Below are 17,608 nucleotides of genomic sequence, written 5' to 3'. Positions count from 1 at the left end.
CTGCAGTTTTGCAATGGTTAAAAAGTCTTGGGCCACAAAATTTACACCTCAAATCAACAGAGGGGTGTCCCTTACAGATGACCCAAGTGTATTTGGCCTGGTCCAACGCTGATTTGGGCGTTGATTTCAGGTGTCAAATTTGTGGCCCAAGACTGGTTAACCCTTGTAAAACTACAGCTACTTATTCAAAATGATACATGATAAAATGGTGAATGTGCCCACTTTGCCTGCATTTTTGATGGCCAAACCAGCGTTGGGCCAGGCAAAATTCACTTGGATCATATGCTAGTGACACCCGTCTTTTGATTTCAGGTGTCAAATTTGTGGCCCAAGACTCGTTAACCCTTGCAAAACGACATGTACTTATTCAAAATGAGACATTATGATGTCCATGTGCCTATTTTGCCCGTGTATTTCATGCCCATATCAGCGTTGGGCCAGGCCAAATACACTTGGGTCATCTGTAAGAGACACCCCTCTGTTGATTTGCGGTGTAAATTTTGTGGCCCAAGACTTTTTAACCATTGCAAAACTGCAGCCTTTTCAATATGATAAAATGGTCCATGTGCCCACTTTGCCCATGTATTTCATGCCCAAACCTGCGTTGGGCCGGGCCAAATACACTTGGGTCATATGTAAATGACACCCCTCTGTTGATTTCAGGTGTCAAATTTGTGGCCCAAGACTGGTTAACCCTTGTAAAACTACAGCTACTTATTCAAAATGATACATGATAAAATGGTGAATGTGCCCACTTTGCCCGCATTTTTGATGGCCAAACCAGCGTTGGGCCAGGCAAAATTCACTTGGATCATATGCTAGTGTAACCCGTCTGTTGATTTCAGGTGTCAAATTTGTGGCCCAAGACTCGTTAACCCTTGCAAAACGACATGTACTTATTCAAAATGAGACATTATGATGTCCATGTGCCTATTTTGCCCGTGTATTTCATGCCCATATCAGCGTTGGGCCAGGCCAAATACACTTGGGTCATCTGTAAGAGACACCCCTCTGTTGATTTGCGGTGTAAATTTTGTGGCCCAAGACTTTTTAACCATTGCAAAACTGCAGCCTTTTCAATATGATAAAATGGTCCATGTGCCCACTTTGCCCATGTATTTCATGCCCAAACCTGCGTTGGGCCGGGCCAAATACACTTGGGTCATATGTAAATGACACCCCTCTGTTGATTTCAGGTGTCAAATTTGTGGCCCAAGACTGGTTAACCCTTGTAAAACTACAGCTACTTATTCAAAATGATACATGATAAAATGGTGAATGTGCCCACTTTGCCCGCATTTTTGATGGCCAAACCAGCGTTGGGCCAGGCAAAATTCACTTGGATCATATGCTAGTGACACCCGTCTTTTGATTTCAGGTGTCAAATTTGTGGCCCAAGACTCGTTAACCCTTGCAAAACGACATCTACTTATTCAAAATGAGACATTATGATGTCCATGTGCCTATTTTGCCCGTGTATTTCATGCCCATATCAGCGTTGGGCCAGGTCAAATACACTTGGGCCATATGTAAGTGACAACCTTCTGTTGATTTGCGGTGTAAATTTTGTGGCCCAAGACTTTTTAACCATTGCAAAACTGCAGCCTTTTCAATATGATAAAATGGTCCATGTGCCCACTTTGCCCATGTATTTCATGCCCAAACCTGCGTTGGGCCGGGCAAAATACACTTGGGTCATATGTAAATGACACCCCTCTGTTGATTTCAGGTGTCAAATTTGTGGCCCAAGACTGGTTAACCCTTGTAAAACTACAGCTACTTATTCAAAATGATACATGATAAAATGGTGAATGTGCCCACTTTGCCTGCATTTTTGATGGCCAAACCAGCGTTGGGCCAGGCAAAATTCACTTGGATCATATGCTAGTGACACCCGTCTTTTGATTTCAGGTGTCAAATTTGTGGCCCAAGACTCGTTAACCCTTGCAAAACTGCAGCCTTTTCAATATGATAAAATGGTCCATGTGCCCACTTTGCCCATGTATTTCATGCCCAAAGCAGCGTTGGGCCGGGCAAAATACACTTGGGTCATATGTAAATGACACCCCTCTGTTGATTTCAGGTGTCAAATTTGTGGCCCAAGACTGGTTAACCCTTGTAAAACTACAGCTACTTATTCAAATCATCAAATATTGTGCATGTGCATATTTTGCCAGCATATTTCATGCCCAAATTAATGTTGTGCCAGGCAAAATACACTTGGGTCACATGTAAGTGACACCCCTCTGATGATATCAGGTGTCAAATTTGTGTCCCAATACTCATTAACCCTTGCAAGACTGATTTTCCTGAATAAGAAGCTGGACTTTGAATAAGAAGTGAATAAGAAGCTGGAGCTTGAATAAGAAGTGAATAAGAAGCTGGCCGAATAAGAAGCTAACTTCAGCCTCGTTGCATATACAATAAAATAAAATGTATTATACCATATATAACAGCCGGACAATCTCTGACCATGGCAGCTCATCACGTTGCTATAGTTAATGTCGTGCACTTTATTCATGTTTGTGTTTTTATCTGTAGGCGTAGCTGACTTCATCTCAGGGTGCGCTTACAGTACATGCAGAACAGCGCACCGTGACCTAGCACCCACCAGCAGCAGGATCAGGATGGGCCACTAAGTCGATGTATACAGAACTAGGATGTGATGCTGCTTCTGCTGTTCCATCTCTTTAGTCTCCCACCCTCCTCCCCCACAATGCCAAGAGCAGCTTTTCCCGGAAGCCTTCCCCCCCTCTGCTAGACCTCACACAGGCACAGCCTCTACCCATCTCCCTGCTGCTGACATGGGGTGCGCCCCCCGCCTCGCACACCCCTATATATACATATATCCTGCCATCCATTCATTTTATGATTTTACCTTCAAATGCCTCAAATATTGCTTGCGCCATCTTGCAGACTGCAGCAGATGTCCTATGAGCAGCATTATGGGAAATGTGCAGCAGTGTGAGTGTACAGCGGGGAATGGCCGGCAGGGGGCGACAGGTGCAGCAGCCTATATAGATTATACATGGAGAAATGCTTGCCTGTTTTGTTACAGTATCTATCGTATCCTAAAATGACATGAATGTTATATAGTCCGGTGACACCTATATACAAACACGAAAATGTTTAGAACATAGTGGTGATTTCCATTGTATTGACGCTGCACATATGTTACACGTTGGTGTGATATTATTAGGGACGTTGTGTGCTAATACATACATCATGCTGATTATTATGAGTGAGATTTTTTATTATTGCATCAAAGCAAGATGACGAGCACCTATTAACAATACAGCGGACCGTACATAAATCTTACGTTCCCTATTAACATTTCTCCGGAGCTGCGTGCGTGCAGCTCTGTTCCCGCCGAGCCACTTATGGACGTTGCACCGCGGGCTGGCACCTGTGCGCGGCGCAGACATGCGGAAGTGTCAGGAAGCAGCAGTGACTGACAGTGTAGTGTCCAAGCAGCAGGATGGCGGCGGCTGCGATACCCCGATCTTTGCTGCGCGCTGTGAACGAGCTGCTGAGGAGGAAGCGGTACCGCGCGGCCCTCGCCGTTATCAAAGGATTCCGCAACGGAGCAGTGTGAGCGCGGATCCGGTCGCTGTGGGGCTTTGCTGGGATTGAAGGCGGCTTTGCTGGGATTGAGGCAGTTATTACACACCCAGCAGTTCCGTGCTGTCAGGCAGTGCCCGCGGCCATCTCCTCCGTCCAGACTCAGGCCGTGCTAAAGTGCACGTGTGCAAATCACAAGTGACTGGAGCTAGGAATGTCAGCCAGTAACTTTGCACAAGCAAGCACTGTCCATGGCCATCACACCATTTTCTGTGTGCGCTTCTGTCGGTAACCTATGTACATTAAGAAGGCAACATTGATGTTTGCCAACCACCAGCTTCCAAGGACAATCCCTATGGGGAACCAGTGTTGAGTTTTGCAGAGGATGTGGCATAGTATTGGGATTTCTAGAGGAACACAATGAATTTGGCACTTGGCCGCACTCTGCAAATCTCCGCTGGTTTACCCCATATGCTTCAGAATACAATTAATATTATCTCTCTCTGGCTACATATCCCCTAACCGGGGGTTAAAGTGAGGGGAAATGGGGTGGAACTGAGTTCAACCACCTCTAATGGTGAGGTGGAACATTTTAACCTCCACATTGGCCCTGCACAGTAATTCTCACAGAAAAGCATTCTAGTTTGCAGGGGGATGCCAAAAACCCTACCACTGGCCCTGTCTCTGCCTAATGGGGGAAGGTAATTAGGTGGCATACTATTGTAAAGTGCAACGGAATCTGCTGCACTATATAAGAAAATAAAGAAATGTGGGGTAGATTTATTAAGCTTGGTGAAGTGATAAAGTGTCTATTTTTTTTATCACCGGCCAATCAGCTCCTACCTGTCATTTTTCAAACAAGCCTGTAACTTCACAGATTGGCCGGTGATAAAAACCAGCCACGTTATCACTTCACCGGGCTTAATAAATCTGCCCCTGAGTTCCCCTACCTCTTCATGACCACTTTAAGCACAGCCCCTAACTTCATTTTGTACAACTCTTAAGATCTCAGCACGGAGGTGGATTAATAGGTAACTAATAAGAATACACAACAGACACACTCACACTATTTATTCAAAATCTTAACACTTGATTCATTTATCCAAAATGAATGGGACCAGAAGAACTGATTATTCCGTATTTCAGAGTATTTTTATATTTCAATGATGTATCTTGAGTTATCTTGCATTTATGTTGTATAACAACATCAAACACATGAAATACAAACAAATATATTTTATTTATCCATAAAACATGAAACAAAGTTTGTGTACTATCTCAGGCGCTGACTTTGAATGCCAAGCAAACATTTTCTTTCACTTATTTTGTGCCAGTTAATATATCATATCCTCAGTAGTGCTTTTAACAAAAAAAAAAGAAAGTTTTCACTTTGTGAAAGGTTTGGTTTTTGGAATTATTTGGATAAGGGACCAACCTGTACATACTATTTAGTAAAAAAAATCTCTGAACAAATTGCATGAAGAAAATGATAGTTTAAGGTAATCTGAAGCTGCATACTCCCTAAAGGGCAAACTGAAATTATGGAAATAAATCTCCAGTAGAGTCCCAAACCTTGTACTGGTGAAAGGTTGATGATGAAATGATTAGACAAGCTGCAGCAGCTTGGGGAATAAAACATCTTGCAGGTTTGATTGCTGCCAGTGGTTTCACTGAAGTAATGATTTTCTGTTCTCTTTCTTCTACTTAAAGATATGGAGCTAAGATCCGAGCCCCACATGCACTGGTGATGACATTCCTCTTTAAGAGTGGAGGGTAATGTATTCTATGACCTCTAATGTGGAAAGCTGTGACTTCTGTATTTGTGACACGGGATGAATGAACCACTATAATGGGCAGTATGACTAGAAAGACCGTTCACAAAGCGCTTGTTTCCTCTTCAAAGTTTAGTCAAATATTTATGGGTAAATTTACTAAGGTGAGAGCTTTTAGAAGTGTGAGATCAATCATATTCTAGTTACTATGTATGTAGCACCTTCTAGAGTAGTGGTGGGCAATAAGCGGCCCTCCAGCTGTTGTTGAACTACACATTCCAGCATGCCTTGTACTAGTTGTAGCATTGCCAAATAACAAAATTAAGCCAAAGCATGCTGGGATGTGTAGTTCATCAACCGATGACGGGCTGCTCAGTGCCCACCTCTATTCTAGAGAAAAATATCCAGAATCTGGTTGCTAGGGATAACATGTCAATTCTAAAAACCCTCACCTATATAAAGTTACCCCTTAGAGTTCTCCTACTCAGCACCATTACTGCTGGTCCCCAATTGTTTGCTTATTTATGTTCAGAAGTCGGGTGGCTAATCCTAGGAGAATTTTTTTCAATCTTGGGATTGAAAAATGCTCAATCCCAGGATACCGGAATTGAGCCACACTAGTATCTGCGCATTAGTTTAATATGGAGATACTAGGCTGCCCTGCAGTGTTACTTTCATGGGGCTGGTAGCAGGACCCATCAGGTGGGAGGCGACCGGCACAGCCTGGGGCAGGAGCAGCAATCTGAGCATCATTAGATTGTGCAGGCTGATCCTAGAATTCGGGGATTGGAGTTTCCAATCCCAGGATTTTAAATCCTGGCAATTTTAGGGCCATATCCTGGGATCCTGCCAATCTCATCTCGGGATTGGCCACCCTAGTTCTGAGAACTAATTTGTACTGTTAAAAAGCCTAAAAAAAATTCTGGTGTAAAAGTAAGTAAAAACTTAAAAAATGTATTCTAAAATATATATGATAGTACACCTTGGTTTTATTTATCTGGATAGACTTTTGATGTCTAAATGTTTCATCGATTTTTACTCCAATGTTGGGACTAAATAGTCGTTTATACAGTAGGTGATTTGAGATCCTCTGCACATCCTCAAATAGCTGGACACTCCATTATGTTTCCCAAAATAAATGCATGCTTACTGTATGTGGCAGATCATTTTTTTTTATATAAAATACTATTGCCTAATTACTCTGGCAGTGCAAGGCTGGCTGAGAACTAGAGCAGTGCAGCTCCACCTAACTGACTTCACCTGTACAGATGAAAGTCCTGCCTACGCAGGTATAAGGGATGTGCCTTAAATTTCTGGATGTGCAGTGCGTAGGTAGAGTAGACACTGACCGGTCATCTGCCATACAGTCCAGACTTATTCCTGTTCCCACAAATTAAGAACCGGATGGGTGGGATTCATTTTATCAGTCACTGATCCATCTTGCGTTAGAAATCTTCATCCAGCTTGTAGAAGACTTGCCTGCTTCCAACTTGTCCAGATGCTTCACCAAGTGGTTTGCAAACTCCTCCAGCAAATAATTTGGAAAACAAAGATTTTGGTTTTAAATAAAAAATCTGGAAATGTATGCTTGCAAGAGTATCCTGCTCTCCTCTTTATCCTCATCTGCAGGGAATTAACTGGAGAGGGATTACATATACATGATTATTTGGGTTCTCATGGATTTAGCCTCAAAACACGACGCAATGCAAGATGCCTGGCACGAGTAAACTGCCCGGTCCCATGCTATTCTTTTAATTTTAGGCGTCCTTTTCTTTTTTTGTGCTGAAAATCCGATACCTCAACTGTGGGCTGGGGAGCTGACAGGCTCCGTGGCTGCTAGATTGCATACGATCCCAGTCATAGCTGCGGGATACATCAGTGGTCGTTAAAATGAGCGATGTCGCTCAGAAGGACTAAAATGAGTACTAGTGCTCATTTTATCGCCCAGTGTAAGAGACGTCCGTGAGACTGATCGTGCTGCCCCTTGAGATCCCACTTAACCAGGTTTGACCGTATTTGTTTTGAAGCACAAAGTTTAAGTAACTGAAGGGCAAAATATTACATTCTCCTGCTTTTTTTTCTTGAAATTCTATATAGAAAAGGCAAATATATTTATTACAGTATGGAGGCTTTTTTAGTTTATTTTTAGCTTATTTTATTTTCATTTTAAATAATTGTATGTCATAAGCTTTGAAAACTTGAATGAAAGAATGATTGTATGTTGTGTGGGAAGGTGCTGGATTCATTTCAGCTGTGGATTACATAGTACATAATTATCATATTATTGATTTATATAGCTAATGTGAGCCGTCTGTGTTGTTTCCTTAGCTTAAAAGACAAGTTAAAAGCCATCCTCGAAGCAACGTTCACCCATTCACGAAATCTGGCTTATTTTGTCTTCACGTATAAGAGTCTCTTGGCAGCGCAAGAAAAGATACATGGAAGCAAATGGCAGTTTCACTCCTTCCTGGCAGCTTGTGTGGGAGGATGGCTGGTTTTCGGAGAGAATAATAACATCAATAGCCAGGTAAGACTATTCGTTATCCTGTAGACCACAGGTCTTCAACCTGTGGCCCTCCAGATGTTGTGGAACTACATGTCCCAGCATGCCCTGAGGTTTTTTGGCATGCTCTTATTGGAAAAAATGTGGCAATGCATGTTGGAACATGTAGTTTCACAACATCTGGAGGGCCGCAGGTTGAAGACCCATGCTGTAGACCCTTTGGAACACACTTGTGAAACCACTAAGTGAAATATTCAATTTATTGAAATGTATTCCATAAATGGCATGATATGTGCAGTAGCTGAGTACTCAAAACGCTTAATTTCTAGTGATCTAATAGTAATGGCATCAGGGTTATGCACACTACCACTACAGTGGCACAACAAAGATCATTATGCACCTCCACTCTTCGGACTTCACTAAAGTGTTGTCTGACGTGGAGTGGTTATAAACCCTACAAAGCTACCAGTAAAAAAAAAAGAACATGACAAAGACTATAGCCAGTTATAGGGCGTTAATGTTGCTGATACAGAACTTTTCTGTAGTAAGTATTGGAAGCAGTGTCCTTTTGCTAGAGGATAAAATAGTTCATCTGATTTTGACATTGACTCAACCTGACATAGAACAAATGATGGCCTTTCAGTAATTTACATTGTTATAGTTTTCTTGTATGGAGTGTAGTTTGTCCAGAAGTTTATACATTTTTTGGTTATCCTTTGTTGATTCCAGTAGTCATGTCCAGAACAATGCTGGAAATGTTACACTACTAACCTGTTCCTATCAAACTTTCTTGCAGATCAATATGTACTTGCTGTCTCGAGTTCTTTTCGGTCTGTCTCGGTTGGCGGTAGAAAAAGGTTACATCCCCCAGCCTAAGCAAGATGTGTTCCCTTTATTTTCTGCCGTAGTGTGGGGATTTGTGCTTTGGCTGTTTGAATATCACAGACACACGCTGCAGCCCTCTTTGCAGTCCTCAATGACTTATTTGTATGACGACAGCAACATATGGCATGACATCTCAGATTTTTTGATCTACAACAAATCAAAACCTGCAGTAGCAAAATAATGTATCGCTCTACTGGACAGCCCTTACACACAGATGATTGTACTTTTTTTTAATGATGGGGATTGTATAGGTAGACCATTTTATTATACAGTGTAATGCCTAAATGTAGCACCACACTGGCCAGCACTGCAGCTTGACCCAAGAATCGATTAATGGGTTTGGCCAAATCAGGCCAGATTCAGTCCGTTTCATTGTGGCGATTAGGAGCTGACTACCTATAACAATCTTCTGACCATATGTGTGCAGTATTGATAAGATTCTTAATTTTGGAAATGTAACCCTTTCAAGTCCAACGTCTAGTCAGGCTCAATAGCGCTAGTAGCAGATCCAATGGTGAGCCACTTTAAAATAAGAATAAAAAAAAAATTACAGTTACTGTAAACATTTAACCCAGAATGTTTAAATTGCAAAAAAAAATTTGGGCTGCAAAAGGTTAAGGACCCATGTTAACCATCTTAACAATAACATTGACATAGGGTTATGATACCAGATGGCAGTATTTCATTTGTTTTTAACTTTATATTTGTGACACTACTGTTCTAGTTGTCTATTTCCTACTAGTTACTGAAGTACTAAAAGCTAGCTACCATCCTAAGCATTAAATGGTATTGGTCTGAGAATCTGTCAATTGGTTTGTGCCTGTAAAGCTGTCTTAGAAGTATTTTCACTTAAAGTTAATTACCTTAATTTATACATAATAAGTAATGTTTTCCCAATTAATGATGTAAATTGTTTGTATGAACCAGGTAAACCTTCAAATATTACGTCCCAATGTTCTTTTGTCCTGAGGAGAGTTGTCTATGTGGATAGACAATTCACATTTAATTCCAAATAGAATTGAACATAAGTTTATACAGGTAGCTAGGCATGTTTTTATCTCTATGCCATGCCTACCATGTTGTCCATATCGACAGCAATAAAATGACACAACGTTGTCTGTCATTCTCCCAGTAAATAGAATTAATAAGTTGAAATAGATAATTATAGACAATGTTGATATATTTGGGTACACATTAATATTTGCACTGACTATTCTAATATGCATTAATATGCATATTAAATACTATTTAAATGTATGCAAGAAAATGATTATTGCAGAGTGGATGCAGTACATGCAAAGGTCAGTCATTTCACCTGTCCTGCATGTGACAAGGAATCCTGTCATACCCCTTTGACACTAGCAAGCTGGGTCGCACTCGGGATTTTGTACCCGGCTTGCAAGCTCTTTCACATTACCCGCACGACCGAACGGGTGACGTTATTGGTAGGCGGTGCCAGGGTGATGTTGGAAGATGACAGCAACTCCCAGCGGCACCCTTACAGTGCAGTGAACAGGACCCAGGTTGATGCCATTTACACTGCCCCTGGATCCGCGAGCATTCCGGGCGCAACCCTGATCAAGACCCAGGTTGAACTACCAGAACGATGGACCCAGGATATTCTTTGAGGACCCTTTCACACTGACCGATTTCCTGGGTTATTGCATGTTCATGTGCAAGAACCCAGGAAATATATCCGTGTGAAAGGGGTAATGGTGACACAGCATACTACTAATACTGTACTTTGTGTCTGTCCCTTGAGCAATAATTGGGGATACAGTAAAACAGCACCTGTTTGTTATACACATGTCTGCAGTAGCATAAGCCAAAGGTCTCAATGTATGGGGTTGACATGCATTATGTCAACGGGTTTTTCCCCAATGTGGACACAGTCAAAATGTACACCGTATTGGTGCAGTGCATGTGCCCCCCATGCTTCTATTATAATTATATTCTCCCTCCACGGCCTAGTGGATGGTAGGGTATGAAATACTGCCTGTCGGCTCCAAAAAAAAGTAAGAAACCGATGTCGACCTTTTGACTGTTGACCTAATGCTTGTGTCAACCTAATGACCCTGTCAACCTAAAGCCATGTTGACTTTTTGAGTGTGACGACCTTCAGTGGTCGATTGAATGCATGTCGACCTAGTGACAGTATACCCAATGTTTGATGGGGGATTTATTTGTACTGCACCTGGTGATCTACACGTTCCCTAAGGAAGTTTTAGATAGAAAAGAGTTAATGTTGAATGCAATTATTGTGTCTAAAAAAAACCCACTTCTGAGCTCTACATAAATATATATGTATAGTTTGTTTTATAATGAATATGAATTGTAAATATGCAGCATTAAGTTAATAATTTTTTAATAAAGTGATTAATTACAACGAAATGTTTGTCCATTTTTTTTTTTGAACAGTAAAGTACACCATAAAATACAACATAGGAATTTATCTAAAAAATATAGCCGAAAAAGAGGAGGGAAAGAGGACAGCAGACATCTGCTGATCGTCCTAACGATTATATAGGCGTGTATGCTGGAGTGATGCAGGCGCATTAGCCAATAAACTGCTTAAGATGTTTGTGCAACCATCTGATCGCGAGGTCGCATTTAATATGCAGTTTGCAGAACTATATAGGGAAACTGCTCTAGACTGCACACCCTAACTACTTGTAATGAGAGGTGCTACCTTGCTGAGATTTTTATTTACATGCACAATGCGGTGCACTGTGCAGTCATTATTGCTAACAAAATATGAACCTGGTCACCTCTATTGGGTTCGCATCTGGCACACATGGCACCCCCAAACCTATATATAATATATGCGAGAGGATCTTGAAATGCACAACCTATTTACAGATGCGTATTATGAGGTGATTTCATGCTTAGACTTGTAGTTCTACAAAGAAATACAAAGTGCTGATGCACACTCACTAAATATTAAGCTCTGCTATCTAATATTGAGTAATAATCAAAGTTCTTGATATATTTATTGGCCATGAAATACTAATCCAAAAACCGCATCTAGGTGACCTCGTATATCTAGTAGGTCCCCAATAAGTTTGAATCCGGGTGTGGGACCCCAAAAAGGCTGGCGAAAGTCAGTCACCCCAGGGCAGCACACTAGTGTAAAACTAAAGTAGAAGTGGTTTAATAAGAAAGATGCAAAATCTTGGAGTTAAAAAGTGTTACATAACTGAAAAATTCTAGTTAGTATAATATTAGTGGAATAATATAATCTATTGCTAAATAAATGTCATGGTGTGCCACTCCAAGTAGAGCCGTGCCCCAAAATCATCCCTAAAACTAGCAAATTGTACAAATTTTGTAGGTCTTACCTTAATTGTGCCTTAATTTCCAATATACAATCTTTGGATACCAGAGACCAAACTGGTTGAACCATTCAGATCAGGTGGGTGGGATGCAGGACTATTTGGGGCAGTACGGATGGTGTAATGGTTAGCATTACTGCCTCACAGCACTGAGGTCATGGGTTCGATTCCCACCAATCCAAGAATATACTGGTAGGCTAGTTGGTGCCCAACAAATTATCCCTAGAATGTCTGTGTGTGCGTACATGTGGTAGGGAATATAGATTGTAACAAGTACTGTGCAGCAGCAGGTGGGGGCAGTGGCTAGCCTGCTGCACTAATAGGACGCCACCTCCCTGTGAAACAAAAAAATGCTCAAATTTTGTGATAAGCTTGTACTATTACTTGTTTGTGGAATAATTTGTGACAAATCAATAAAAATGTTTTAAAAAAAAAAGATAAAAAAAAAAAACTACTCGCACCTGCCTACCACTGGTCCCCGCTCCTCTGTCACCCGCCGGGTAAATGTGGCTGCAATGCCACCGCTGCCACTGGTCCCCACTCCTCTGCCACCCGCCGGGTACGCGCGGCTACAATGCCGCCGCCACTAGTCCCAGACGCAGGGCAGCTCTCATTCCCACAGCGGCTGAACCCCAGCTGGGGGCCCACGGAGGGTGCGCCCGGCTGTCCTCTCCACTACCTCTGGGTCCCGCCGGGGGTCTCTTACCCCCTGCTGCCACTGGACCCCTGCTGGGTACCCACAGAGGGTGTACTCCGCTGCCGCCAGGGCCATTTTGGGTTGCTGTCATCCTCGTTGTCACTGGACACCTGCCGGATGCCCATGTGGGATGCAACCAGCTATCATCTCTGCTGACGCCAAGGATCCTGTCCTACCATAGTTGGAGAACTGTTAAACCCCTGCTGGAGCCAGGTAGGTTTGCACGGTAAATATGGTATAGTGCTTCACTGTCCACGCATCCAGCTGTGTCTGTCCCTGCATCACCGCAACGTCCCAATGCGGTAAGACGCCAAGCGAACAGACTGCGAGTGGATGTTTTATGTGAACAACTCCCACCCCCCCATATCTGTGGGAACCTCCCCATTCTCCGATGGTCAGACAGCTCCGAGTGCTCCAGACCACTCTGACATTTCTCCATGCGAAAGCAGGGATACGGGCGGGTAGCTGGCATCCGGCTATGTCAGCTGTCCGCCCCCAGATGTGCATCACAGTCGGATTAGCATACGTACACCCAACATTTTCATGGGAACGCCCATGAAACGCGGGGCATACGCATATGGTAATGAGCCCAAACAGCCCTGCATGCCCCTCTACACACTGTGTTTGTCCAGGCAGGCCCTCTCTGCACACTGTGGGGGTTATTCTGGTTGATTTGCAAGGATGTAAATTTACCCTTTGCAAATCCACCAGATGCCCCCCTTCGCACGCTGCGTACATTCGCAGGGGCTGCAAATGGATGTTTTACATAAACATCCATTCACAGGCTGTGGGGGAACACTTCATTCGATGGTCGCTGACCATCGAATGATGTCGAAAGCCCGCACACATCTAAGGTTACATTGAGTTAACCTTAGTTCTGGGTGGACATTCAGAAGGAAGTGGACGGGCAGCTGACATCCGGCTGATTTCCATGGGAACACCCATGAAACGCTGGACATTCCCATGAGCGCGACTATCTGCCACCACCACCCACAATCTTGGGTGCATGCACCTGGCGAACAGTCTGTTTGCCAATGCCGCAAGCACCCGGTGTATGCACATGCACAGAAATGCGGCTGTGTATGCGCATACACATAACATCAGTCCCCGTGCAAACGGACCAGAATAAGTACCTCTGCACACTGTGGCCCTTATTCTGGTTCACCCGCAAAGGCAAATTCCTTCTCAAATGGACAAAACCATGTGCACTGCAGGAGGGGCAGATGTAACATGCGCAGAGAGCTTTAGATTTGGGCAAGTTATTTTGTTTCTGTGCAGGGAAAATACTGGCTTCTTTATTTTTACACAGCAATATCTCTGCATACTTTGAAGTAAAACCTTTCCCAAATCTAATTCTCTGCAAAAGTTACATCTGCCCCCCCCCCCTGCAGTGCACATGGTTTTGGCCATTTGAGAAGGAATTTGCCTATGCAAGTGAACCAGAATTAGGGCCTGTGCCTGTCCATGCAGGACCTCTCTACCCTGCTCTGCACACTGAACTCCGTCCAGGCATGCTCTTTCATCTCTCTCTGGCCTCCTGTGTAGCTGATGTGTCTGTCCAGTCCTCAGCCCTTTTTTCCCTTTCAGCTCTCAACAACACAGCCTCTCCCCAGCGTTCACAGGTCTGCACAAGGCCTTTCTCTTATTTACATCAGCAGCCATCGTCCTGCAAGGACCAATTAACGGTTTTGGGATTTACCAGTGTTCAAAAACCCGGGCAAAAGCCAGTTCCACTGCTTGCCATCTGTGTTTTACCCGCCCCTGTCCCAGGAAAAAACCCAGGTGACTAGACCCAGGATTTTTTCCTTGTAGCTGTTTCCGCTGAACCGAGTCTCATGTCGACCCAGAAAACCCGGTTTGTTCATACACACTGGGCATTTTGGACAACATGTATGTTGACCGGTGATGGGGAAAATCGATGCGCTAAAAAATGCTCAGTGCTTATTTTCCCAGTGGTGTGACGCTATGGAAAGCCGTCCATGCTGTAGCTCATCTGCTGGTAATACCTACACATGTTACATCAGCCCCACCTGCAGTGCACATGGTTTTGTACACTAAAAAAGGAGTTTGCTTTTGCAAACCAACATGAATCACCGGTACTTCTGTAGTATCCGGGTACCCACTAAGCAATTTGCTTAGTGGGCTATTCTGCGTAAGGAAATCGCATCGCATGACCCGTTTTAGTGCCATACGATGTGTGCGATGCGATGCGATCTTACTAAGTAATTTATTTACTGCTCTTGCATGCGATTTTTTAGGGTGCAATGGCATTAACTGTACTACAATTTTTGGCACCCCCCCCCCTCCACTATCCACGCCACCACGAAGTGTGGCGAGCGCAGCGAGCCCCCACTATCCACGGCACCCTGAACCGTGACGAGCGCAGTGGAACGCATCCTCCCGACCTTTTCATACCCCCACTATCCACGTTGGTGTGGAGCTGATCTTATATAGTGTGGCGAGCCACAGAGCCCGAAGTGTGGCGAGCGCATGCGGATTACTTAACATGTTCTCTGCGTCCCCCCACGGGGCTCACCGAGCCTGAAGCGCGGCGAGCGGATGCGAATTACTTTACATGTTTTCCTGGCAGGCTTCGGGCTCAGAGGCTCGCTGCGCTCGCCACACTATATAAAATCAACTCCACGCCGACGTGGATAGTGGGGGTATGAAAAGGTCGGGAGGACGTGTTCCGCCACCATAGCCACTCTTCGGGGTGGTGTGTATAGTGGGGGGGGGGGGTGTTTAGGAACACATTTACACCAGCCATACAATACATCTGACACAGTAATGAGGACATGTGTTAACAGTAAACTGTAAATTTACTTAGTAATGATTAATCAATCAAATTACATACAAACAGTAATGAAGATAAGTAACAATAATAATGAAAGAAGACAGAACAAAAAAATACAGTCACTGTGAAGGCAGTGAATTCACCTTTGGCAGGAGTGTTAGAGTGTACAGAATACGGCCAAAGGGATTTCCAGCACCCACTCTCTTCCTCCACATAAATTCTTGGAGGTATGACTCCAACTGTTGCCGGGAGGTTCCTCTGTGGCGTTTGTTACTCCATTTGCAGGCCCCCCACAGCCGCTCAATGTTTTGGGTGTGGACCTCTGAGTCTGGGTCAACAAAGTGATATCGATGATTCACCCTTGCATGATCATAATCTGCCTGATGTAGTTGGTCTGTATTGTATGCCCTCCAGCAATCAGAATATATTATAGATCCGGGAGCGACATGTAAATTGATTGCAGCCTTCAGCGTAGTGGCGTCTCTCTGTTCAACTGCAGTTAGAAAGCAGGCACCTGTCTCCCTGCAGATCCTGCCGAAAACCCATTGCTGAGGTAGCATCCTGCCCACATGGTTTTTTCTCTTGACGAAGAGGCTTTCGTCAACCTCTACCACCATGCCAGGACCGCCAATTTGCCTCTGCGGCTGGGACAGCAAATCCATGGCACATGCCTCCCTCATCAAACTGTTGTAATGCACAGTTGTTTTTATGGACATGTGCAGTTCCCTTTCGCAGTACAGCACACTGGGCCGCTCGAAGACTGACCTTTTTCCTGCATGACTTTATGTGGCAGCTCCACGTGCTTTCCTTTATGGACAGCCGCATTGGATGGCCGTTCACGCAATTTTGCGGTATGGGCAGCAACTGCAGCCACTGAAAAAACACCACAGCCTCCTCCTCAGAATTAGGCAAGGTGGACATGGTGAGTTGTTCACCTGCCACGCCTGTCACCTCTGTCACATTCTGAGCACTCACTGAAGCAGCCATCACTGTCAGCTAATCACCTCAGAATGATTCTGACAGTTACCGGGAACACTTACGCAAGTTCTGACTGACTACGCTATTTCCGTAGCTTAAGCTGATTCTGAAAGCATAGCTACGGTAACTGACAAACGTCAATCCATACTCCATCCATATAAACTACTGAGTTCACATCGCATCGAATGGATGGCACGGCACTAAAACGGGACATGCAATGCGATTTCCTTGCGCAAGCGTACGTATGTTAATTGGGTGCCCGGGTACTACATAAGTACCGAATCACCCCCTAAAAATAGAGCCAGGAATAAAGTCTGCATTCAGTCACTTGAAATTCTAATAGTTGTTGCAGTCATTGGGGGGATCTACAGTTGTAGGACTTCGGAGCTTGCACGGCTATGGGAGCCCCTTTGTATCAAGCATCAACATCCAACCAGGTCCAAATGTCTACCTATTACAGCATTCCCCACCCCTTCAATAATCACCTCACAGCACTCCCACCCTATCAATACAAAACCTGACAACAGTGACACAGTGTGGTGTCTAATAAGGTCAATGTGTTGGCACTGAACAGTGGGGGCCACACACTGCTTACTGCCAACAAAACTAACCTATTAGATATCTCCATGTCCTGGGTTTCTTCTCATATTTCATTGCTCCCAGCAATTCCTGGGAATGACACACGGTAAGTTCTGCAGGCTGTCAGGAATTGTACTTTAAAGCGAATACATGTTTCACACTATTTACAAAGGACAGATCACAGAGGTAGTCTACAACTCCCAGCAGCTCCTGTGGTACTGAGCGTCTTGCATCAAAGTTGTAATAGCGGCTATGCTATACTAGAAGCCTGCTTGTCTTGGTGTTTTTGGTGACATGCTATAACTATACAGTATATAGAAACAAGATATGAAAATCAGATTTTTTGGTGTTAAAATGTACAAGTCCGACAGGTGATGAGTTTATCACTAACATAACCTTATTTGATTAACACACTTTTAAAATACTCCATTGATTTTTCTGAAAAATTAATTCATAGTGTAGTGGTTCTCAACCTGGGATTCTCTGCAGACCAGTTGGGGGTACTTG

General features: G+C 43.8%; 2 protein-coding genes across 4 annotated transcripts in view; one reads left to right on the top strand and one right to left on the bottom strand.

Annotated features, from left to right (window-relative positions):
- ZNF341 (zinc finger protein 341) overlaps positions 1 to 3,017 on the bottom strand; it is a 64,765-nt gene extending 61,748 nt beyond the window's left edge. Inside the window, exon 1 of one of the 2 annotated variants that reach the window (XM_083147682.1) lies at positions 2,879 to 3,017. In XM_083147682.1, coding sequence (XP_083003808.1) covers positions 2,879 to 2,909 — 31 coding nt within the window. In that variant the 5' untranslated portion in view covers positions 2,910 to 3,017. The remainder of the gene's footprint in view (positions 1 to 2,878) is intronic. The other variant, XM_083147683.1, reaches the window with a different exon arrangement.
- Positions 2,760 to 11,112, top strand: PXMP4 (peroxisomal membrane protein 4). 2 transcript variants are annotated; one of them, XM_083147685.1, is made up of 4 exons: positions 2,760 to 2,964; positions 5,272 to 5,334; positions 7,662 to 7,860; positions 8,633 to 11,112. In XM_083147685.1, the coding sequence occupies exons 1-4, from the start codon at positions 2,885 to 2,887 to the stop codon at positions 8,900 to 8,902; spliced, it is 612 nt and encodes a 203-aa protein (XP_083003811.1). In that variant the 5' UTR covers positions 2,760 to 2,884; the 3' UTR covers positions 8,903 to 11,112. The 2 variants fall into 2 exon arrangements, with proteins under 2 accessions (XP_083003811.1, XP_083003810.1); XM_083147684.1 differs by lacking the exon at positions 2,760 to 2,964 and adding an exon at positions 3,051 to 3,591.
- The last annotated feature ends 6,496 nt before the right edge of the window (positions 11,113 to 17,608 follow it).

Source organism: Crinia signifera, chromosome 6 (genome assembly GCF_055691185.1).
Source record: "Crinia signifera chromosome 6, ASM5569118v1, whole genome shotgun sequence".
Lineage (NCBI taxonomy): Eukaryota > Metazoa > Chordata > Amphibia > Anura > Myobatrachidae > Crinia > Crinia signifera.
The sequence above is the reverse complement of the archived record's forward strand: the minus strand, read 5'-3'. Positions and strand labels throughout refer to the sequence as shown.